The 25,120-nt window shown below is 36.8% G+C and overlaps 1 protein-coding gene across 1 annotated transcript; it reads left to right on the top strand.

Annotated features, from left to right (window-relative positions):
• Nucleotides 1-2,848: 2,848 nt before the first annotated feature.
• Nucleotides 2,849-4,262, top strand: LOC149178123 (uncharacterized). The gene is made up of 5 exons (XM_089423545.1): nt 2,849-3,154; nt 3,247-3,334; nt 3,418-3,485; nt 3,733-3,789; nt 3,950-4,262. The coding sequence occupies exons 1-5, from the start codon at nt 3,065-3,067 to the stop codon at nt 4,127-4,129; spliced, it is 483 nt and encodes a 160-aa protein (XP_089279671.1). The 5' UTR covers nt 2,849-3,064; the 3' UTR covers nt 4,130-4,262.
• Nucleotides 4,263-25,120: the final 20,858 nt, after the last annotated feature.

Below are 25,120 nucleotides of genomic sequence, written 5' to 3'. Positions count from 1 at the left end.
TCAACATAAACGCATCTACCAACAACATTACCGATCTCAAAAAGAGTCTCAGAAGACCAGAATTCCAGAGGTAGACCCGGAAGTTTCATCCAAATAAGATTATTAGAAGGAGTGTTTCTAAGGGGATTAAATCCCAGATACCACCTATGCAGAGAAAGAAAACTACGGCCATATACCCATTGGTGTTTTAAAATGGCTTCCCGATCCCCTGCATTAAGAAAATGGAAACAAAACCATTCTTTCAAGAGCTTAGCAATTATCGGGATATACCCGATGATGGGTTTCCACTGAGCTTCTAGCCAGTCTCTCATCTGATTGTCGTTCAGTTCCGGGAAATGCCACCTCCCAATTAAGGCTTTATCTTGAAGACTATCAATACGCTCAGTCAACTGTAAGCTGTCAATCCGAATAGCTCCCGGAGGTTGTGAAGTCTTTGCCGGCTTATGACACTTGCGGGAGCGATCCTCAGAAGGAACTTTGCCATGATGATATTTATCAACTTCTGGAACATGTGGAGGGTTCGATGGCTGTACCAGCAAATCATCCAAGGTGGAAGGCCAGTCAGAAGATGGTCTGGCTTTATTATGGAGTGATTCAGCCTGTATGGCCGCGTGGACCATAGCCTCCGTGGCTGATGAGTCAGATTTTAATTCCATCAGAATAAAAGGTCTGGCACATGACCTCAATAAAATCCAAGGAAAGACTAAAAAAGGATATGGTCGTATATCGCTTACTGCAATGGAAGGAGGCGTACAAAGAGAAGGACAGGAACAGGATGGATCAACCTAAAGGATCTTCAGACAGTACAATCAAAGTACACCTCAGGATGGGCTGAGCATTAACTCAAAAAGGAAAGTCTGATTAAAAAAACATGACAGTCACCCTCACAGACATCCTCGAGATATAGATAGATTCTGCAGGAAGGATTTCATAAACTATCGACGGCGATAATGACCAAACCTCATTTATATCGGTCCTATACCGGTCAGGAGTAGATAAAGGCCATAAATACAGCTAGTCCCAAGGTGGTAAAATTTAAAATCCTACTGAAAAAACAACCGCAATACCAGAGATCTAATACCAGATACAGTAACCAGAGAAAAATGCAAATTCAGAGACTGAAACATGGTAAGCTTGTAGAGGATGGCCATAGAAGAAAAACAACTTCATGAGAAATCGGTCTGGCATGTAAAACAGCAACAGAAACATATGTCACATATGCACCACCATGGTCCCAGTTTACACCGGAAATCTGTACATGGTTTAGATATAAAACAAAAGCTCTGGAATCTGAAACATTTGACCCAAGACCAGCAAATACTAGCGAGATTATACATGTAAATTGTTCATAGACCACGTTAAAAGAAAACTATAATCCGCTAAAAAAGGATAGCATAGATAATATCTTAATAGGAGGTAATATTTAAACTATGGAAAGTCCCTGATTTTCCAATAACCAGTGCAGAATTTTCTAAAACAGTTATCCGAATAACTCAAAGATATAGTCAGGAGTTTCTTTTAAACATACCTGGTAATGCCGACATATCGAAAAATGGGGTGCTTTTTGATGAAGTGCGAAGCCGGAGCTAGTCCTTCAAGCAGGAATGGACGTGCAGTAACTCGACGGAGAGGTAAGATGTGTGGATGATTATCAGTCGAATGATGGATAAATATGCAATAACAGAGGTTTATGTGTAGGTCAAAGGACGCCGCAGGAGGCAAGAATATGGAGCCACAAGAAAAAAACTAAACAGACGGAAGCGAAATGAAGTATATAGATAATAGTTGCATGAAGGATGAAAAGAGAGATCTCCAGGTGTGAATGTGCATGTAAACGCACCTGTGTGTGGTCTGGCTTACCACCTAACGATTCGCTAATAGGCTCAAGGTTGAGGCAAGGAAAAGCACCCCATTCGATCGTCGCGCACACTAGAGACTGCGTTCTTCTTCAACTAAAGATCCATTTTTTTCTTAGAATATAGTTATAAAATATATATATATATATATATATAATGAATTTTGTTATTTAATTTTTTCATACATAGATATAATATTTTCAGAAAATAATTTGGCCACTACATATATAGATTTAACACTTTAAAAAATCTACACAACTAAAAAGTGTGATTCCCAATTAATCCTGGTAAATTTTTAAAAAAATCCAAAATTTGTAACAAGTAAACTCTGGTTTTTTAGGCCAACTATGGTTTTTTTTTTACTGAATAATATAATTACCTTTCATTTAAAAAAATAACAAACTAAATTTCTTTGATTTACCACTTAAGCGGTACGATAGCTCTCGGGAACGTTCTGGATTTTCTGACACTTACCAGTCGATCTTTAGTGCCAATGAAGAGGATGTTAATTGTGTCACGTTATGTGGTCACTGCCAGGAAATATTCTAATCTGGAAGCGTGTCGACGGGGGCTCCATTATTGAGCTAATTAAATCACTGACATGCTATTGGGATTCTCCCTGTTGAAACTTGTCGCTACTCCTGAAACTCCCACAGACTGCTGGCACATAATTTCTCATTCATTGTGCGGTGTCCAACCTTCAGGATATGTCCACCACGTTATGGATCGGGGAATTTCCGTAAGACAAAATATTCAAACATAGACCGCCAATTCCACTTTGACACGTTCAATCCTTACTGACTCTGTAAGGCTCCGAAATAAGCGCTGGAAAGGTTTTGTTTGCTTTTCGTGCACCATAATATCTGGACATTCCAAATTCGAACCAAAAGGGAGCCTCTAGATCTTTACAAGCCCTTTTACTTTTTAGGTGGTGGATGGGGATAAGCATAACCTGCAATGAATTAAGTTTTGATCTTCTTGCATTGTCTCGGCGTTGCTTTGCTGCAACTTATAAAGAACCTTCCATTAAATTGATAGAAGTGTCCAGAGATAGCTGGACCCCTTATGTCGGTTATGCAATGTAGATAAGCCAGAGGTTTTGGATATATATGATCATGTGATTTGATTTTCTACAGTGGAGATTCATTTTTCTGCCATAGAAGGTATTTCATATAATCGTGTTAATCCAAAATCAGTACATGTGAGCCATGGAGACTACATCATTTTATTCCATTCTTGGGGTTAATAAGGACTCCTCCACTGCTGAAATACGCAGCGCTTACAGAAAGCTTGCAATGGTGAGCAGAAAATATTTGTTGTTTTGGTTTACTGTGGAGTAACTTATGTTGATGAATGCTATGTACTGATTCTGTCAATCCGTGAGTTGTAGAAATGGCATCCTGATAAATGGTCAACAGATCCTTCTTCATCAGAAACAGCCAAGCTCAGATTCCAGCAGATTCAAGAGGCTTATTCAGGTATTCTGAACAACCTGCACTTTTATGCCCCTAGCATTTATATAATATTACGTGTGATAGCTGAATGATTCTTGTGTTTGCAGTTTTGTCCGATGACACGAAAAGAGCGCTCTATGATGCAGGCATGTATGAGTCCTCTGAAGATATGGATGTAAGTTAGTTACAGAGTCTCTGCTTTGCTCATTAAAGTTTAGATCATATAATTAGCTATAATTCCAATCCTAACATGCATGAAACCAATAAACAATGGGAAAGTTTTGGCAAATCCTTTACCATAATTCTGCTAAGGATTAATGACAGTAATCGATTAATGGATTGTCATGTTCAGTATACTGAATTAATATGATGAATTATGCAAGCTCTCAGTACTAAGCAGGGCATGTTGTTGGTTATTGCAGGCGTTTTGCGATTTCCTTGATGAGATATCATCTCTAATGGCCACTGTAAGAGTCCAGGTATGAACTGATTGATGTTTTATACATTAGAACACAGGGTCTCTGTAACCCTTATGGAAGGAAAGAGAAAGACCACAGTAAATCATCATCATATATATATATTATGCCTGTTTTCAGCTTTTTTTAATGGTCAACCGTGAATGAATATTGTGAATTGCAGAGCAACAAAGACGACGAACTTTTACAGTTACAGGAAATGTTCACGAAAATGCTCGAAGAAGATTGGTTTTCAACAGATGATTTCGAGTCATGTAGTGGAATCAGCTCCGAACACAGTTATGATAAACCAGAAAATCGTCAAGATCATGATAAGCGCAGGGGGAGCATCAACGATTCTTAACCCTTGGATTTTAAACATGCAGAGAATGAACGCAATTTTGTGTAAATCTCTAAATGGATGTGCTAATTTCTTATTTTAATTTATTAGAATCAGGACAAAACTCGTCCACTTCTTGCAATTAGGCTGGTTGCAATTATGCTGTAAATTCTCTTGAACATCCGTTCAAGAAACTCTATTTTTTTATTGCAATTTGTTATGTTTTAAATTTTCTTGAACATCGTTCAAGAAACTATTTTTTCATTGCAATTTGTTACGTTGTAAATTTTCTTGAACATCGTTCAAGAAACTCAATTTTTTCATTGCGATCGTGATTTGTTATTGATATTAAAGGTCAAGATTAGTTTACCAAGTCATTATTTTTTTTTAAATGATTTTTTTAAATCAAAGATTGGGTAGAACATTCGGTGAAGAACTGAATTTCGAATTTTTTATCCATGCTCGGTCCAAACATTAATCTTCAACATTACAGTGAATGAGGTGGTATGCCCCCTTGATCAAGAACCTAATTCTCAAAGTTAGGATGAAAGTTCAAATTTAATTCATTTATCATATAATAATAATTAAAAAAAAAAAAAATACACAATGTATTCAAAGGCAGCAACAACCTCCACTTACATCACACCTCATGTACCTCATGCTCAACCTTTATTCACCTGTCACATTGCTGAAAATAAATATAAAATACACGAACCATTATCATATACCACGTTCCAATTGATCCCAAAATGCTTAAATTAGAGCACAAGAACATCTCATCCAAATATTTCGTCATCCACAAGCCATCAAACAGCCTCTCACAAAATTCCCCACATCCGTTCTTTTCAAACTGTGCAAAGCCAGGGTCACCAATCTCAATTAGAGACTTGGTTTGGGAACCCTTTGAGCCACCTAACATTTGATCCAGAAAATAATAAAAGTGCAATAGTCCATATATGAAGGAAAAGAAGAGAAATACAGTAATCATTCCAACCCACAAGACAATTTCTAAAAGGGATGCATACATAATATCATTTTTTTAATTGAAAAAAATGGAATAACATCAAAAAAAAAATTGTTATAATTACTGTTACAACATTTACCCTCTTGTCAATCATTAATTTTCCCCAATAACATAGCATCTGGTCCTCCAAATATAGTATAAGAATTAGAATTTGGACAGTGAATCAAACCTATTGTCAATCATTTTCCCAGTAACATAGCATCTTCTCAACCCCATTAAATTTCCTCCAAATATAGTATTAAAATTTGGACAGTGAATCAAACTGGATGGCTGGAAGCTAAGGAATTAAATTTCCTCCAAATAGAGTATTAGAATTTGGACAGTGAATCAAACTGGATGGCTGGAAGCTAAGGAATCGTTCTCTGATCGCTGTCATCAATGCATCTCCAAATCAGAATTATGAGAGTATTCAGTTTCTGGATTTAGAGCATTCAGTTTCTAGATTTTGCTTAACTAAAATACATAATGTAAAATACAATAGGCAGAGCACAAATAAAATTAAAATCATCAAGTCAAATAACTTATCGATAAATTAAAGTTATAAAACAAATAGACGTATCATCTATTTTTCTAAAAAGAAAATGAGGATGCTTAATTAAGGCCGTAGTCTAATCAGGTTTTAAATATTTTGGAAATTCCAGTCAGATTTTAAAATTTGGCAAATTTCAAAATCCCAGTTGTAAAACCCAGATTACAGCGATCAAAGTTCAAGATCAAGTTCTTGCATTTCTCTCATTCCGTCAAGTCTCGTAAATCTATATCCCTACGAAAAATTTAAGTCTCGTAAATCTATATCCCTACGAAATATTTAATGGAAAAGTCTCGTAAATCTATATCCCTACGAAATATTTAATGGAAAATAATTTAAATTATAGTTTGAATTTGGAATTAAAAAAAAAAAACAACTAATTTTTGCCATAAATCTGTTCCATCTGTGTCATTTGAAAAAAGAATCGAAGAAATTTCTGTGATAAAGATTTTACGTGGAACGGAACTGCTCCTTCATGCAGGCCCTGTTCTATATAAGCCTGCTCTTTCTGGTTCAATCGTTTTCCTTCCTCCAGCCTCGAGGGCTGGAGGCATCCTTCGTCTCTGCAACTATCTATGCCTGTTGTCTCTCTGTTCAGTGGTCTGTTCATGGTTCATGGCTCCTGGTTGCGGGCGGCTCCCTCTCAGGATGCTTTTTCTTGGTGGGCCGATCAAAGTTCCGCAAGGCAGGCTCTTTTCTGTCTCACATGCTGGAATATCTGGACATGGAGGAACAGGCGCATCTTCCAGGCCTCCTGCCTGCCGCTGGTTTCCATTCTGCCTTCTATTATGGGGTCAATGCCCACACAGGTCTAACTGGCCATATGCATAACAATCTGTGCCTCGTTCTTTTTGTTTCGCGAGCTATGAAGCTTGGTTATTATAATATGGCAGTATACTCATTATATTGCCTCTCTGCCTGTGTTTCTTTATATGATTTCACACATTTTCTTGGCGCAGTCACAAGCGCTCATCTGCTCACTATATGACTCCATGCATGCTGTCTATTCTGCGCAGTTATATGCACACAATCGGCTCCTTGTATGTTTTCAGCCCTCGTCGCTTTACTGAGGCCATACGCCTTCCATTCTGATCATTAGTCCAAGACTATCTGTCTTCATTGTATCCATGATCCATATATTTTCTCAATATAATACATGCAGATTTTTTCTTACTGAAAAAAAAAAAGATTTTGGATTTCTATCATTCTGTGAAGTGTCGTAAATTTATATTCCTGCGATAAATTTAACTGAAAATAATATATATTCTGGTTTCAGTGTAAAATTAAAGATATGCTTTTTATTATTCGTTAGAAACTCCTTTTGGTCTGTATTCGCTTGAACTTTATCAAAATTAAAATTAAATTTGAGGGGAAAAAAGAAGGCATTTACATATTTGAACAAAAGTTCATGAAAACAACTTTTCATATGTTGTAGCTCAATTACTAGCTAGATTAATGACATCTTAGAGATAACCAGTGAAGTAGCTGGGGGAGTCACGAGGTGAGAATTTTGTTTACAATACAAAACCATTGCAATTTGTTCCTCCTCGCATACACTAATCTCTTCTTCGCATTCAAACATCCTTACAGTGTCATTTTGTAGCATTCCTTCCTCCTAAAGATAAAATTTGAGACACGTGGCCACACGCACTCCCTGCGTGCCTGTCATGCCCCCACACTTGCGGTAGTCTTTCAACCGCTTGTGGCGAGGTGCGGCACCACCAAACACTTTCACTTTCTTTTCACCAGTACTTATGTTCATGGACTACGCCTTAACATTCGATACTTAGTTTATTTTTCGTTACCAAGTATTATTATTAGCCTTTATACAATAAAAACCCATACATATTCATCATCAACAGAGATTAACATATACAATTGCACAACAGTATAAAGGGAGAGGCAACTCCCTACAATATGATTCTGCCTGAATCAATATATATAATATTTTTTTATAGGTACAAATTAAATCTTGGGAAACCCCAAATTTACACTTAGCCAATTTTCCAACTTTGGCAAACTTGGTTGCCCAGCTCGTCGGCACCTCCGCATGGTCGTCGCATGACTCACCAACCCTTCGTTCACCTCGTCGCACGATCATGTTGTTTGCCCAACTTGGGCATGCCTCGTCGTAACCAAGTCGCCACACACGGACGCCTCCGCACGAGTCACACCTCCATTCATAACCCCAACACTTCACCATTTCCGTCGTTTCGTCGTGCACGGCACGCCCTACCCGAGTCACCCGTCCGCACGATCCTTCGTTTCAGCGTGCACGGCACGCCCTCACCCAGCCACCCATCCGCACGTCCACCCATTCACCCAAACGCATTCACTCGAACAACTTCACCACAGTCGCCACACGACTTCACCCAGGTGCCCGAACGACCTCACCCGGCTTGCTCGACGACCTCACTCGGCTCGCCCGAACGACTTCACCTAGGTCGCCCAACGACCTCCCCGGTTCGCCCGAACAACCTCACCCGAGTTTTCTGCCCAACAACCTCGCCCAAGTTTCTGCCCGACGACCTCGCCCAAGTTTTGCCAGACGACCTCGCCCGAGTTTCTCACCCGACGCCCTCGCCCGAGTTTCTCACCCAACGACCTCGCCCGAGTTTCTCACCCGACGCCCTCGCCCAAGTTTCTCACCCGACGACCTCGCACGAGTTTTTCTGAACGACTTGCCCGAAGTGCGAGCACATCTCCTACGCCCTTCGCACTTCCACACCTGCATCCAACTTCGCACTCCAACCAACTCGTAGAAGAACTGCGTGGTGGGATGATGGCTTGTTTTCACAAACCGTTCACCTATGTATATGAGCAGGTGGCGGGTTGTGTAACCCGACCGACCCACACCCAATGCCCAGTTGACTCATTCATAAGTGAAGTCTTCGCCCAAGAGGAGGGTCGGCCCGCCCAACTCGTGGGATCACCCCCTCAATGCTCACCCAACACCTATATGAACTCGTCCAAGGCTCGTTCAACCTCATTTCGCACATGCTCCTCGCACGCACTTCACACGGTGAAGGTGACCCGGACCGTAAGTCCTTACATCCTCCCCCACCTGAAGTCATTGTCGTCCTCGACAATATCTCACCCTGGCAACCATCTGTCACCAAGATATCCATACCAAGGCATACACTCCATCGGTATGTCATACATCGGAAAATCATCTCAATCCATGATCATCAACCACCCTGTCACAATCTCCATATGCTGCTCTCCATTGTGGAAGGTTGGCCCCTCCATCTCAAGCCACATGCCCACTGCAACATATTGTGTCTACCTCATCATGTATCGTCATCGTGTGAACTGCTGCCATGATACTCCAACAAATGCTAACACATCTCTGCACACTGTCGACCCCCATGTTTGAACTAGTTGGGTAGCTAATCCAAGTGTCACGCCCAAACCACGAGAATGCACATCCTCATGCCTTCACCAGTCGTTTCTCAAATCATCCTGTCACATCACCAACTCGATCAAGAATCCATCTCCATATAAGTATAAGCCATGCTCAGGTCCATGAAGTAGTCTTCATCTCGTCTGCAACATGTTGTCCATGATGTTTGGTGTCAATGTGCTGCATGAAATTAGCCGCATCTATCCCAACATCATCATCCATATGTGTATCTCCTCCATATGAAGAGACCATCTCATCAAACTCCGACTCTCGATGTGCCACATCCAGGTCCATGAAGCAGTCTCCATCTCATCTGTAATGTGTCATCCCTCAAGTCTGCCATAGAAACAAGCATACACCTGTCTCATCTATCCATGTGCTGCCCATGATCATAGATCAATCAGCTCCCATGTGTCAAAGTGGTTAAGTCTCGGCTCAACCCATGCCCCAAGTGTTGCCACCAAGGCATCATCGTCGTTGTAACCCCATCACTCCAAAGTGTCTCATATCGATCCTCCACATCAAGTCACTTTTCCAAGCCATACCCATACATGTACTCGAAAGTATGCATCCCATTCTACATCAAAGTCTCTGACCTCAACTTCTCAATGCATCAGATCCTCCGAGTCCACCATATATGAAGTCCCCAAAAGTCACAACAATCTCATGTCATCATGAGCTCCATGAGTCATCTCCAACCAACACTCAGCAAGCATACAAGTCTCGGCCCAAAGGTCTCTGCAAGATGCCTCAGCTCTCCATGTAGTAGGAATGCTCCATTGTCTGCTCACAACTCCATCCAAGTCCATGGCCTTGTTTGTTATGAAACCAGCTCAAGAAAAGATTGAAAAAATAGATCAACGCCTTAGAATTCAGTCTCTTCGAGGGGGCAACCTCCTTTACATTACATAAATGAACAATTCTTGGATGATTCAAATGAGAAAACCTCATTTCTATATATAAGAGTCTAAGGAGTCACAATATAACCCAGCCGACCTAACAATAATAATATAAAGCCACAAAAATAACAATAGAGGGATTCTATGGGGCACAGTAATAACAATATGGGGATAATAGGGCACAACAATATTAATAAGGGATGCAACTATAATAGTAATGGGGTAATCACTAGTATTATAAGGACCCAACATGCCCCTCTCCTTCAAAAAAGTGTTGTCCTCAATGCTTGAGTAGTTCTGGATGCTTTTGTATAAAATTCTCATCTTCCCATGTAGAATCTTCAACGGATAAATTCTTCCACTTGATAAGATACTCCGAAATTGATCGATTTCGTAGCTGTCGAGTTCTTATTTCTGTGATTGCTTCAGGTTCCAATATAATTTTTCCTTCCTCGTCAAGTTCTGGCAATATTGTTTGAACTGGGAACTTGTCACCTATAACCTTCTTTAAACATGAAACATGGAAAACAGGGTGCAATCGAGAAGCTGCAGGAAGCTCCAATTTAAATGCCATAGTACCAATCTTTTGCAACATCTTGTATGGACCATAATACTTTGGTGATAATTTATTATCCTTCTTAGCTTGCTTGAGGGACATTTGCTTATATGGTTGTAGCCGTAGGAATACCCAGTCACCTACATCAAAACTTCTTTCGATGCGATGTTGATCTGCCTGTTGTTTCATTCTATTCTGTGCCAACACGAGGTTATCCTTTAAGAGTTGGAGGACTTGTTGTTAATGTTCGACGTGGTGTTCCACTGCTTGAACCTTAGAATTTTCTCTTAAATATGATGTGATGGATGGTGGCTGATATCCATAAAGTGCCATAAATGGGATCATTTTTGTTTCTGTATGGAAGGAAGTGTTATACCACCATTCAGCCAGAGGCAACCATTTGACCCATTATGTCTGTTTATCAGATACAAAGCAACAAAGATATCCTTCCAAACATTTGTTTACTATTTCAGTTTGGATAAGATGAGCTATGAGCTAACTGAGTACCAAGACAAGAAAATAATTCTGTCCAAAAATTTCCAGTGAAAATGGAATCTCTGTCACTTACAATAATCTTTGGGTTTCCATGTAGCTTTTGAATTGTTTCCATAAATGCAGTAGAAACTGTACTGACTTTAAATGGATGTGATAATGCACAAAAGTGTGCATACTTGGTAAGTCTGTCAACTACCACCATGATGATAGTATTTCCCTCAGACTTGGGTAAACCTGTGATAAAATCCATTGAAACCTCCTCCCAACATTGCTTGGAATGGATATAGGTAGTAATAGACCCGGTGTCTTAATTGTTTCAACTTTATTTTGTTGGCAAACCAAACATTCCGCCACAAATTTTTGAATATCCGATTTAAGGCCATCCCAAAAAAATTCCTTCTTAACCCTGTAGTAAGTTTTTAAAAATCCTGAGTGCCCTCCTAAGGGAGAAGTGTGCAATTCCATAAGAATTTTTTGTTTTAGTTGGGAATTCTTACAGAGGTATAAGCGATCTTTGTACATAAAGAATCATTTTGCCAGCTAAATGTATCAGACGTACTAGAATCTTGTTGTAACTTTCGAATAAGTGCCCACACTTCTTCGTCATTCTTCCATTCCTCCCTTGCTTCGTTTATCCAATCTGGTTGGATAATAAAAATGGCGCACAACAATGTTTCCACATCCTCATCCTTTCTTGAGAGTGCATCTGCCACCACATTTTGCTTCCCTTTTTAGTAGATGATTTCAAAGTTATAACCCAACATCTTTGTGACCCACTTTTGTTGCTCTTCAGAAGATAATATTTGTTCTAAAAAGTATTTAAGACTATCATGATCCGTTTTTACCTTGAAGTGTCTTCCCATTAGGTAGGGTCGCCATTTCTTAAGTGCATGGAGTATTGCCAACATTTCCTTCTCATAAAATAGCTTTGTGTAAAAACTTTCCCTTGATTGGACGACTTTCAAAAGCAATGAAAACAGCACCAATTCCATTTCCTGAAACATCACATTCCACAATAAAGGTTTTTGTGAAGTCCGATGTAGCTAAGACCGGTGCTTGGCACATTGCCTCTTTAAGATGTTCGAAAGCCTTTGTTGCTTCTGGAGTCCATGAAAATGCATCTTTCTTCAATAATGTTGTTAGAGGTGCTGCTATTCTCCCATAATTCTTAACAAACTTGCGATAATACCCTGTCAACCCGAGAAATCCTCGCAGATGCTTTATGGATGTGGGGATTTTCCATTATTTAATGGCTTTAATTTTGCTAGAGTCTACCTTAACTCCTTCATGAGATACAATATGACCTAGATATTCCACCTCTTGTACTCCAAAGAAACATTTGGATCCTTTTGCATATAATTGTTTCTCCTCCAATAGTTGTAGCACCCTGTCAACATGTTCAACATGATCCTTCCAAGACTTGTTGTAGATTAATATATCATCAAAAAATACTAACACAAATTTTCTAAGGAATGGTTTGAAAATGGAATTCATCAAACCTTGAAATGTTGAAGGTGCATTGGTAAGGCCAAAAGGCATGACCAAAAATTCATAATGACCCTCATGAGTTCTAAATGTTGTTTTCGGAATGTCTTCAGTCTTCATTCTGATTTGATGATATCCTGAACGAAGATCCAACTTGGTGAAGTAAGTTGATCCATGCAATTCATCTAGTAATTCATCAATGATAGGAATGGGAAACTTATCTTTAATAGTGAGCTTGTTGAGCTCCCTATAATCCGGACACATGCGCCATGATCCATCCTTCTTGTGCATTAATACTACTGGAGCAGAGAAAGAACTTTGATTCGGTTGAATTATACCAGCCTCTAGCATTTCTGCAACCATACGTTCAATTTCACTCTTTTGGGTATAGGGATATCTGTATGGCTTGATGTTTGGAGGAACACTTCCTGGAATCAGATGAATAGCATGATCATGATCACGAATAGGTGGGAGACCTTTGGGAGTCTCAAATACCTTGGAATGATTGTCCAAGACTTTTTAGAGATCTGGAGAAACAGATGATTCCAATGTGGAAACATCTAGCGAACATAATTGTGCAATTACACCACTTTGTTCTTTTTTTAGAATCTTTGTCATACCGTTAGAACTTATTATCTTTCCCGGTTTCCCTGCAATACCCCTTAATTCAACTTCCTTTCCTTCCACTAAAAATTTCATGAAAAGTTTTTGAAAATTAAAAGCTATTGTACCCAAGGATTGTAGCCATTGGAGTCCTAGTACAACATCAGCGCCTCCCATTGGAATGGAAAGCATTGGACTCCTAGTACAACATCAGTCCCTCCCATTGGAATGGAAAGCATTGGGCTAGTCAATACATATTCTCCCATCGATAGCTTGATATTATGGCACTTTCCAGAGCAATTTATTGTTCCTCCATTTGCAACCATCACTTGACACTCTGGTGCTAGATATAAGAAGCAATTCAATTCTTTTGCTATCTTACAATGAATAAAATTGTGGGTACTTCCTGAATCAATCAACACTATTACCTTTTTCTTCTTGATTTGTCCTTCTATCTTGATGGTTTGAGGAGTGGTAATTCTCGCCAATGCATTACAAGATATCGTCGAATTCATTTCTTCTTTATCTAGGCTTTGTTCCTGAGTATATCCTCTTCTTTTGACATTTCTTGCTCCTTTTCTTCTTCCTCTTCGCATTCTATGTAGAAAAATTTCTTCTCAGCACACTTATTACCTTTAGTGTATTTATTATCACAACTGTAACAAAGCCCTTTTGCTCTTTTTTCTTCCAATTGTTGTGGTGTCAACCTTATAGGTTGTGGAAGACTAGGGGCAACAACACTTCCATCTTTATATTTGTGAGTGGTATGCTTCCTGGTTGTCATAATTTTGCTTTCCATTTTTCTTGCTAACCTGAATGTCTTCTCTAATGAATCAGGTTCCCAAAGGCGAACATCATGTTGGATATTATCCTTTAAAGTCCCTATGAACACATCAATCCTATGCTCCTCTGGAATATTTTTTACCCTTATGTTCAATTTTTGGAACTCCTCAATGTGCTCCATTATTGAACCCTTTTGTTTGAGACTTATCAATTGACTAAAAAAAGTGTTGCTTTTTGTATCCTCATAATGTGCTGTCAATTCTTCCGTAAAAATTGCCCATTGATACCATACAAACTGATTTGGTTCCAAATATAAAGTTGCAATACGTACATTTTGTATGTTTTGCACATTATTGAGATCGAAAAATTGCTCCATCTGTAATATCCATGTTGCGGGATCATTGCCATCAAACTTCCTCATATCGATTTTTGGAATATGGTGGGTCTTCGATCCCACATTAGAGTCTATGAATCATGATTAACATTTCTTTTGTTCGCATCATGAGTTTCCTTTACTACCTTTTCACCATTAGTAAGTATTTCTTGTAGAAAATTTGTCAAATTCGTCTTCAAATCTGCCATGTCTGTCTTCAAATCTATCTTCAAATCGTCCATATTAGCTTCCACGCCCTTTATCTAAGATTCCACGCCATTTATCTTAGTTTCTGTTAGCTTTTGTGAGAGTGACATTTGTTGCACGTGTTCTTGTAATTTTGATATATCATGTAGCATTTCTTCCTCTTCTTCATGAGTCATGCTAGAGTTTTCAGGTTGCTTACTAGGTGTTTGCATTTTCTTTCCTCGGGGCATCAGTTACCAATAATAATGCTCTACTATGCCCTTTGAATTCCTTCAAAATAAATTTTCAAACCAATCTTAAGCAAAAATTTAAAAGAATCTACACACCTTTTTTCACTTTGTAGGAGCTCGATATTGCCTCTGATGTATCTCTGTACTTTCAAATCATCCAGTTCTGAAATTGCGACCTGCAGTAGTCCTCTGTGTCCTCTTTCCAATCCCACCAGTCAAATCCAAATTGGATTCTCCAAGGAAGAGTTATGCAAAATCTCCCACAGTGACCTGATTATAGACTAGTTCAGTAGAGCGAACTTGTACGACGTGCCACGAGTCACTGTTTCGACCTTTGGCTCTGAAAATATATACAAGAAACTACAGTCCGTCCTCTTTCTGTACCTTCTTACGAAATTTCAATCCAATGCTCAGAGAGAAAGTTATGACGATTTTCCCCAGGTCACCTGTTTGAAATGTAATTCAGGAGTCTGCAAAAAGACCAACTTCCTCAGATCATATCTCCGTAAATATAGCACGAAAAGCTCTGAAATTCGGACCCGAGATTCAGCACGATTTCTTCTCAAATGGGTTTTTTTTTTAGCTTCTGAAACGTCACAGAAAAAAATTATAGCGAAAATGCCATGATGACCTATTTGGAGTAGCGAAACCCTAGAATCCAAAGCTCTGATACCAAATGTTATGAAACCAGCACAAGAAAAGATAGATCAACGCCTTAGAATTCAGCCTCTTCGAGGGGGCAACCTCCTTTACATTACATAAATGAACAATTCTTGGATGATTCAAATGACAAAACCTCCTTTCTATATATAGGAGTCTAAGGAGTCACAATATAACCCAGCCGACCTAACAATAATAATATAAAGCCACAAAAATAACAATAGAGGGATTCTATGGGGCACAGTAATAACAATATGGGAATAATAGGGGCACAACAATATTAATAAGGGATGCAACTACAATAGTAATGGAGTAATCACTAGTATTATAGGGATCCAACATTGCTGTACAAGAATGCACAACCTCTCCATCGGCTCATAAGTAAAATATCTCCATGTCACACCAGCAAATCTACCTGCATAACATCCCTGCCTTGGCACTCCTCATTGGATGCCCACAAATGACACCTCTACAAGTGCTCATGCATAATGTCCCTACATAAGACTGCCATGCTCCATGTCTCCAACCTGATGTCCATGACTAAGTTGCCCATGTTGTCCAACTAGGTAGACCCATCACAACAATCGTTCATCCTCATCCAAATCTGCATATCCGGTCTAGTGAACTCGGTCACCCAACCATATCATCATCATCACAAGTCCCTTCCATCATAGCTCCCCCACTAAAGGTTCCACCAAGACTTGCTCTTGGTCTCAGCCATGAGAAGTCCACCCACGTATCATCATACCTCAAGTGTGTGCCCTCCTTCAATCTGTCCATAAGTCATGCTGGGCACTTAGCCAATTCCACATGTGGCTAAAGCATGACCCAATCCTCCACAATGATCATCATGTTCCTCCCTTGTCACGGGCCTTTGTACCTTCTGCCACAAGGTCACAAACAACCCCAACAAGTCCTACAACAATCAACAATCATTGCTTCTCCATACAAGATCTCATCATAGACATCCATGGTAAGATGCTCCCTTGCATCGGCAAACTGAATTTTCTCTTCCCTGCATACAGTTCATCTACCAAATGCTCAAGTGAAACACAAGTATCAATAGTACTTACATCATCACCATGAGGCTCCTCCATCTGAGTATCCTCATCCATCCATGTGTGCAAACTACACGATCCTGGTCCAACTTGAATGACTTCAAGTTCATCCTTCATCGCTGTCATGTCTGCAACATCCTCAACTATCACGGCTTCCTCTTCCTTGTTAGCACAATTTGCAACTTCATCCTACTCCATTGTCCAACCAAGTTGAAGAAGTTCGTCTTCAACATTCTTTTCCAAGACTTCAAGTTCCTTTCGAATCCGGGGATTCTCTTCTTTCATCTGCTTCAACCTGTATAAGGTAAGCAAGAGCTTCCCTTCGCATTCTTCCAAACTTGCCATGCCTTGTCGTTCAGCTTGGCCCAAGCACTAAGCTTCACCTCTGCTAAACCTGTTTCACCATTCACCTGAATCACCCTGATATTCCACCTGTCACTTGCAAAACTTGAACTTCCTTTCAAGTATTCGGTCTTCATAGAATCAACTCCTTGATTCAGTTCACCAGCTTCACCAAGTTCCCTGCAACCATGAACCAGCTCTTGTCCCACTTATATGTGAAACCAGCGTCCTTCAACTGCAAGTACCTGCTTCCACTGTCAACCACTGTCAAGTGCATCCACACCTGCACTTTGTCACGAGCAACCTTGCTCTGATACCACCTGTCACGCCCCCACACCTGCAGTAGTCTTTCAACCGCTTATGGCGAGGTGCGGCACCACCACACACTTTCTTTTCACCAATACTTATGTTCATGGACTACGCCTTAACATTCAATACTTGGTAACGAAAAATAAACTAAGTATCAAATGTTAAGGCATAGTTCATGAACATAAGTACTAGTGAAAAGAAAGTGTTCGGTGGTGCCGCACCTCGCCATAAGCAGTTGAAAGACTACTGCAGGTGTGGGGGCGTGACAGTGCCTGTCGAACTAGCACTATAGTTATTTTACTTAAATTGTTTTATTTCGTATTAAATTTTTTTATTTATAATTTCAATGATTATTCATGTGATATTGTATACTTTAATTGAATAAATATAAACTAGTAGTGCACATCTTTAACAAAAAAAAAAAACCTAATTAAGAGAAAAACATGTGCAGCGAGATGCATACATAAGTCCACATCTCTACTTCATCATCCTTCCAGATATGGGAAGGAAACTTTAATGAGATCCCTCAACACAAGCTATGTTACTTCATTCTTTCGGCTAGATTTTTCTCTGGTTGTAGGTGAATAAGGCCAACCTCGACCAGTGCCATGATTGGTCTCTGATTACTTTAAAGAGACCCTCTCAACACAAGCTCTAGTACTTCATTCTTTCAACTAGGTTTTTATCTGGTTGTAGGTGAATGAGGCCAACCCCGACCAGTGTCATGATTGGCCTCTGATTGCTTGCTCCTATGCTTTCCATACCATGCATTCATTCATTACTCCCAAATCGTGAATGGCTCGTCTTTATATGGCCAGCAAACTGAGGGAGCAACCTAGAATAGCACCATACCTTACAACAATAGAGTATGTTGAAGTTCGGACAATATTTTTCAAATAAAGAATCAAAATAGACTACATTAAACTTCCTTCAGTCTTATTTTGCTTGTGTTTTCTGTTATTATTTGCAGGTGGGAAGCCCACGTTGTTGGGTCGGTTTTAAAATGGATCAGTTAGGATAGGAGATGTTCATGAGAGCTAACATAACATTCTATTTAGAAGGAACTTGAGAAATTAACAGTATAAATGTGGTTCAAAATGGTACATAATGCTTATGTCAAATGTACAAAATAATACATTATCATTACTATTGAAGTAACTGCCATCAACTATGCTATGTGTTTCATGAAACAACAGCGAGGTATGATCAGCTAAATTTATGATCTCTGAAATAGTGCTTAAAAACAAAATGCTAACAAGTGTTTTATGAAAAGAATCGGCCTCTTCCTAGGTATGAGAAGAATCTTGAGAAGCATAATGAGCAACAGATAAGCAGCAATAGTTACGAGGAACCACAATCATGATGATCCCATATGAAGTGCGCCACCATGGGTTGTTCTGCTAAGAAGTACATGACGCTACCATTTATATATGAAGTACATGGCGAAGGGCTACTACCCCTCGCAAAAAAAATGATCATAGAATCGGTTTATCCTGGCACGCGCCTAAGCCTATAACTGCCCCGTCTCACTCTAGACTTATCCCCTCAAAGCTCTCTACAGTGCTCAGGGATATGAGTTCTTCCGTGAATGAGCCACAGACAGACAGTTACCAGATTAGCACCACCACAGTGACTGAAGGGCGGATTCTCTCTCACAAAGGGAATGGTTCGATTAGCGCCGACATAGTGACTGAAGGGAATATAAGAATTGATTAAGGGGATGCCTCGATAGGTACAAAGTGCATGTTGTTTTATCTTTGTTAGGCTACCATGAAACCAGCAAAGATTCTTTATAATGAAACGCTGGTTGGCTACAATCGCAAGTATGTCTCACATAGTTTTGTTGCAAATTTACATATTTTTATCGCTTTGTGCAACTCTTTCATATGCTCCCTATTTCGATTGTCTTATAATCTTGTACTCCTTAAAGAATCCATTCGGATTGTTATCCTCCTTTGTCTTTATAATAATAATAATAAATTTTAAGCTTTTGTGGTAGTTTTTTGGAGTAGCATGATCCGGATTATCCACAGTGTTATGTTCATTCTGTGGATATTTCGAACCCCAAAGGTGGTCCATCATCAGGACCAAAATTGATAGAATATGAATGATAGTTTCTTGAGAGAAAAATCTTCCAACCAGAGTATATATAGACCTAGAAATTGATAAATCTTTATATAAAAGTCGACCCTTACATATATGAATTCTTTAATTTTTAATTTTTAATTTTTATTAAAGAATTCATGTATGTAAGGGTCAGCGTCTATATAAAGATTTATCAATTTCTAAGTCTATATATACTGTCGTCGGAAGATTCTTCTCTCAAGAAACTATCATTCATATTCTATCAATTTTGGTCCTGATGATGGACCCCCTTTGGGGTTCGAAATGTCGACAGAATGAACATAATATTGTGGATAATCCAGATCATGCTACTCCAATAATAATAAAATTCTCCATGTATTATAAGTTTCTAACCAGGATAGTAGCTCTTGTAAATGAAAAGACATGCACTTTCATAAGACACTTGTTAGCATCTTGTTTTTAAGCATTATTTCAAACCCAACAGGGATTACCGCTACCTACAGTCCTTGTTTAATTATATTAAATCATCTTTCCCTATTCATCTTAGGGATTAAATTTTTATATTTTTTTAATTTCTTTTTTATTTTATATTAAAAATCTTAATTAAAGAAATAATTATATATATATATATAATGTTTTTAAAATTTGTCTCATAAATAAACATTTTATGTTTTTTAAATTCCCTTCATCCTCCAAATAAACATTTTAGATTTTTTTAAATTTCCTTTCGATTTTTAACATTAGCATTTTATGTTTTTTAAATTTCCTCATCTTACCAATAAACATAATAAACTAGTGTTTTTAAATTTCTTTTCAATTTTATATTAAAAATCCTAATTAAAGAAATTGTCAATTCATTTTTCAAATTTCTTGTTTCTTATAAATAAACATTTTATTTTTAAATTTGCTTTTGATTTTATGTTAAATTTTCTCTCATATATTATATTAAGAAAATATAATGAGCAGGTACATAAAAGCCAAATCATGGCAGCCGGCTGTTCCTGAAAATTCAGAAGATATTAGCTGAGGCCTTGCAAGCAAAAGCTAGAAATCTGGGCCTATAACAAGAAAGAGCTTAAACAAATCCATATGTGAAGACCTAATATATCAAAACATATCCTGGATATCTTCCAATAATGAGAGGGAAATTCTGTGGATATATTATTTAGTAATATATATTTTTTTATATAAATTAATATTTTGTTATTATCATGTATTTATTTAAATAAAATTATCTTTATTATTAATAATGCCATTAATAACACTGATTAATTCATTTTTTTTACCATTTTAAAATTATCATTATTTATATTAATTTTATTTTTAACAAAATTATTTTTATTAATAATAACCACTAAATCCAATTTATTTTCAAATTATTTTATTGGTTAATTCAAATCATTCTTTAATGAATTTTAAATCTATTTTGTAATTATTTTAAAAAAATTTGTTTTCTGATTATTATTAAAATTTTGTTTTAAATTTTTTAATTATTAGTAAAATCTTATTTTCTCATTATTATTCAAAAATTAAAAATTATTTTAAAAATAAAATTGTTAGTTTAAAACATTTCTTTTAACATATTCAAACTATTTCCTAGTATTGTCATTATTTTCCTCCTTTATTATTTTGAAATTATCAATTATTCATTTCATAATAAATAAACATTTTATTTCGAATATTAATATTATTTTAAAATATAAAAATTTACAAATAATTATTTTTATTATTTTAAATTTTTCAATTGATTTTTACAATAGTATAGCTATATTTTGTTTTAAATTTTTTAATTATTAGTAAAATCTTATTTTCTAATTATCATTCAAAAACTATTTTAAAAATAAAATTGTTAATTTAAAACATTTTTCTTTAACTATTTCTGAGTATTTTCATTATTTTCCTCCTTTATTATTTTGAAATTATCAATTATTCATTTCATTATTTTCCTCCTTTATTATTTTGAAATTATCAATTATTCATTTCATAATAAATAAACATTTTATTTCGAATATTAATATTATTTTAAAATATAAAAATTTAGAAATAATTATTTTTATTATTTTAAATTTTTCAATTGATCATTGCAATAGTATAGCTATTTTCATTATTTTCCTCCTTTATTATTTTGAAATTATCAATTATTCATCTCATAATAAATAAACATTTTATTTCAAATATTAATATTATTTTGAAATATAAAATTTACAAATAATTATTTTTATTGTTTTAAATTAATTTTTTCAATTGATCATTACAATAGTATAGCTATTTATTCTAAACATTAAAAGTTTAGGAATATAAAAATCACTAAGTTACATGGGAACTGCTCCCTACATATAGGGAGCTTTAGAATGGGGGCAAAGTGTTTTGTTTTCCCAAGGAAAGATAACAGGAGCAAGGTCACATTTCTAGAACTTTGAGGACGTTGATCATGGAACTTGGGAGCAGAGCTTTTAGTGTTCCCAACTGTGGGAATGACCACTCGTTCCCTCCTTGTCGAGGAGCGTGTGGGGGGAAAGTGTTCTTATTTCCCAAGGAACGATAAGAGGAGAAAGGTAACATTTCTAGAACTTTGAGGACGATGATTGGGGAACTTGGGAGCAAAGTTTTTAGTGTTCCCAACTGTGGGAACGCCCACTCGTTCCCTAGGGAGGGAAAGAGTGGTCGTTCCCATAGTTGGGAACACTAAAAACTCTGCTCCCAAGTTCCCCAATCAATGTCCTCAAAGTTCTAGAAATGTTACCTTGCTCCTGTTATCGTTCCTTAGGAAAACAGAACACTTCACCCCCACACGCTCCTCAATAAGGAGGGAATGAGTGGTCATTCCCACAGTTGGGAACACTAAAAACTCTGCTCGACAACGTGTGGTCGTTCCCATAGCTAGGAACACTGAAATGACATAAAATGGCACGAATTCTCCTCTTTGGCACCAAAATTTTCCCTCAATTCTCCTTAATTGACGTGAAAGCGACTTTGCCTCTACTCCCAAACATCCATAAATTCCACTAGATCGAACCTCATCACTCATTTGATCACTGAGGTGTGAGGCGGGTGAGAGCATTGTCACTGTTTGTGCACTACGGATTGATCAAAGGAGAGTGATCTATGTATTGTTGAGAGCCGGAGGAGAGAATCTCTATGTTCACCTGGCAGCGAATGGTCGAACAATGGATAGTGGGTTGAGCAATGAGCTTTGCAAAGGAGAGGCGCTATTGGATGACCCGATGCAATATTGGATGACCCGACACAACTACAAAAGGAGGCTTGTTGGCAATTCTAATTTTTTTCCTTAGTTATAGAGAATTTAAAGAGGAATTTGCATAGGCTACAATAATTTAATTAATATCAATGCATTTTGTGCAACTAATAAGGTTACTATACATCATCAAATTAAGTCATTAAATTCTCATTCTAAATTTACTCTTAATGGATTCATAGTGTCTTGGATGTATTATGATTTTTGTTGTTAACATTGAACATATTTTAGTTGGAACGACTAGGTAGAGCACTTGCATGTTTATGGCAAAATTTTAATATTTTTGGAGTTTGTTGTGTTGTGTCTTACAGCGTGTTATTGTATTTTGTTTTATGTTTGGAGACATGGTTTCGATTAGTGTTGAATTGAAATGATTGAATTAGTATACCATTATTGAAATGTTGACTACTGGACACGGAAGAGTGCTTGACAAAGTTCGTTGTAACTTATTTTGTTCTAACTCTCGTCTAGTTTCCTTTTGCCTTTGTTTGCATTCATTCTTTGTATCGGAATATGCTCGAATAGAACTACCACCGGAACCAATGCACAAGAATAACTACTCTGATATCTGCAGGACCAAGCTACTGCCAGGACCTAATGCCATGCTACTTTACCTAGCAATGTCTTTTTTCGCTGAAGCTTCTAAATACTTTTTCCATATTAGCAGTTGACAAGATTAGGGGCAAATGAACTCGTCATTATGTGTAAAATTATCTCCCTTAATTGCTTGCCTTCAATAAACAATGATGAACAGAATAACTTAAAAAAAAAAAAAAAAAAAACAATTTTCTTCTCATGATTGCACTACTACTTGTGTTCCTAGATGCAAAGATAATTGGAAGTACTACCAATTAGAATGTATCAAATACATACTGTACTATTTTATCTTGTGTGTATCTCGAGATCTAGAATCTTGGTTTTATCCATGTTGAAACACATTAGATACCATTGCTTAGAATGACTCTGTAGTTATGGCAGTGATTGATTAACAACCTTCATCATGTTGTTTGCTTTGTAAAGTTATGGCTAGATGGCATTTATCATGTGTTCTTCTTCATTAAGTCATTGATTGATGGATTGTTTTTCATATATTGTTCTTGTTATAATGACTTTACTATCAATTGTGAGATTGAAGGTGAGATTGAAGGTCCTAATAGACTCGTATAATCATTTTCCCCATTGTCTTTATTTCTATAATCATTTTCTCCATTGTCTTTATTTGTATCCTGATGACCAGTGTATATTACAATTAATTGTGCATACTTCTCTATGGTGATAGGAATATGTTACTTTTTTTTGATGAAGTACACTATAATTTATCAAATCTCTCTTTTTCCTTCTTATGAAAAAACCACTGGACTATCTTACTTTTGACTTACATCAAATGGTTCTAGATTTCTCATAGATATTTTTCCTTTTGTTAGGTCATAATTATCATGTAAATTTTATTGATTCAAGTGTAGTGGCAAAGATTTATAATTTTTTATTTATAAGTAGTATTTTTTTTAAGGTTTATTTTTAATAACTACTAGCACATATTTATAATTTCGGATTTACAAGTAGTATTTTTTTAATTAATTTATATAAATTATTAATCAATAATTAGTTAATTAATTTTAAATTAACATTATATTAAAAGAACAATATTGATTCTTAAATGTTCAAATATCAATATTATGAAATTCTCATTTTATTTTGATAATTTGCAAAAAAAAAATTTAATATTATATATTGCTATTTCATTCATGATTTAAACATGCCCAAATTTGTAAATTTTGTTTAAGAAGTTGAATATTCAATATGCTTTAATCATACTTTTAACTTTCAAGTTTTTAAATTTGTTTAACATGTATTTTTTTCATTTCTCAATGTACATTTTGTTTATGATATGTTTTTTTGTTCTTGTATTAATCACGGAAATCATGGAGGGTGGTAGTTCAATACCAACTAGTAGATATGAAAATACTTCTCTTCCTCCAATTCTAAGTGGCCAAGTCCAACAAAACACAAACACCAAGAAACCCTTGTTTAAAGATTGTGAAGAAATTACTAAAAACAAGAAAAAGGATAGAGATGGTTGTGAAAAATGGATGTGCACATTGTGTAACATGTGTTTAAAGAAAGTTACGCTAGGGTGTGGCATCATCTTTTATTCCTATTTGGTGATGAGATAAAGGGTTGTACATGCATTATTGAGAAAAAAAATGGAGTTGACAAAGCTTCACTTCACTGCCCTAGGATCCAATGTAATGAACTTGGACAATGATTGTACTTTTAAAGTACCTAGATCTTCTTTCCATGATATGGACAATTCAATGAATCAAAATTGATCAAACCAATTTGAATTTGTGGGGGATTCTACTTCTAGGAGGAGTAAGCGGCCTGCTAGTTTTTTTAATGAACAAATTTCTAAAATATACAATTCATTACATAGGGATGAGGCTGATGATGTTATTACTGATTTTTTTAATGGAAAATGGAATTTCATTTAATGCTACCCATTCTCCACATTACCAAAAAATGGTGCAAAAAATCATAATTGTTAGGCCAGGATATGCACCCCCAAATCACAACAAAATGAGTACATCATTGTTAAATAAACAGGTGATAAGAATTGACGGGCCTATGGGCCCCCTTAAACAATCTTAGATTTACTCAAGATGTTCAATGGTAATGGATAGTTGGACAGACATCAACAAAGGCCATTGTTGAATATTA

The sequence above is a fragment of the Pinus tabuliformis genome, chromosome 4_1 (assembly GCF_031772625.1).
Source record: "Pinus tabuliformis cultivar Carrire ecotype Pingquan chromosome 4_1, CPIR1, whole genome shotgun sequence".
Lineage (NCBI taxonomy): Eukaryota > Viridiplantae > Streptophyta > Pinopsida > Pinales > Pinaceae > Pinus > Pinus tabuliformis.
Note: the sequence above shows the minus strand (reverse complement) of the source record. Positions and strands in the feature narration are given on the sequence as shown.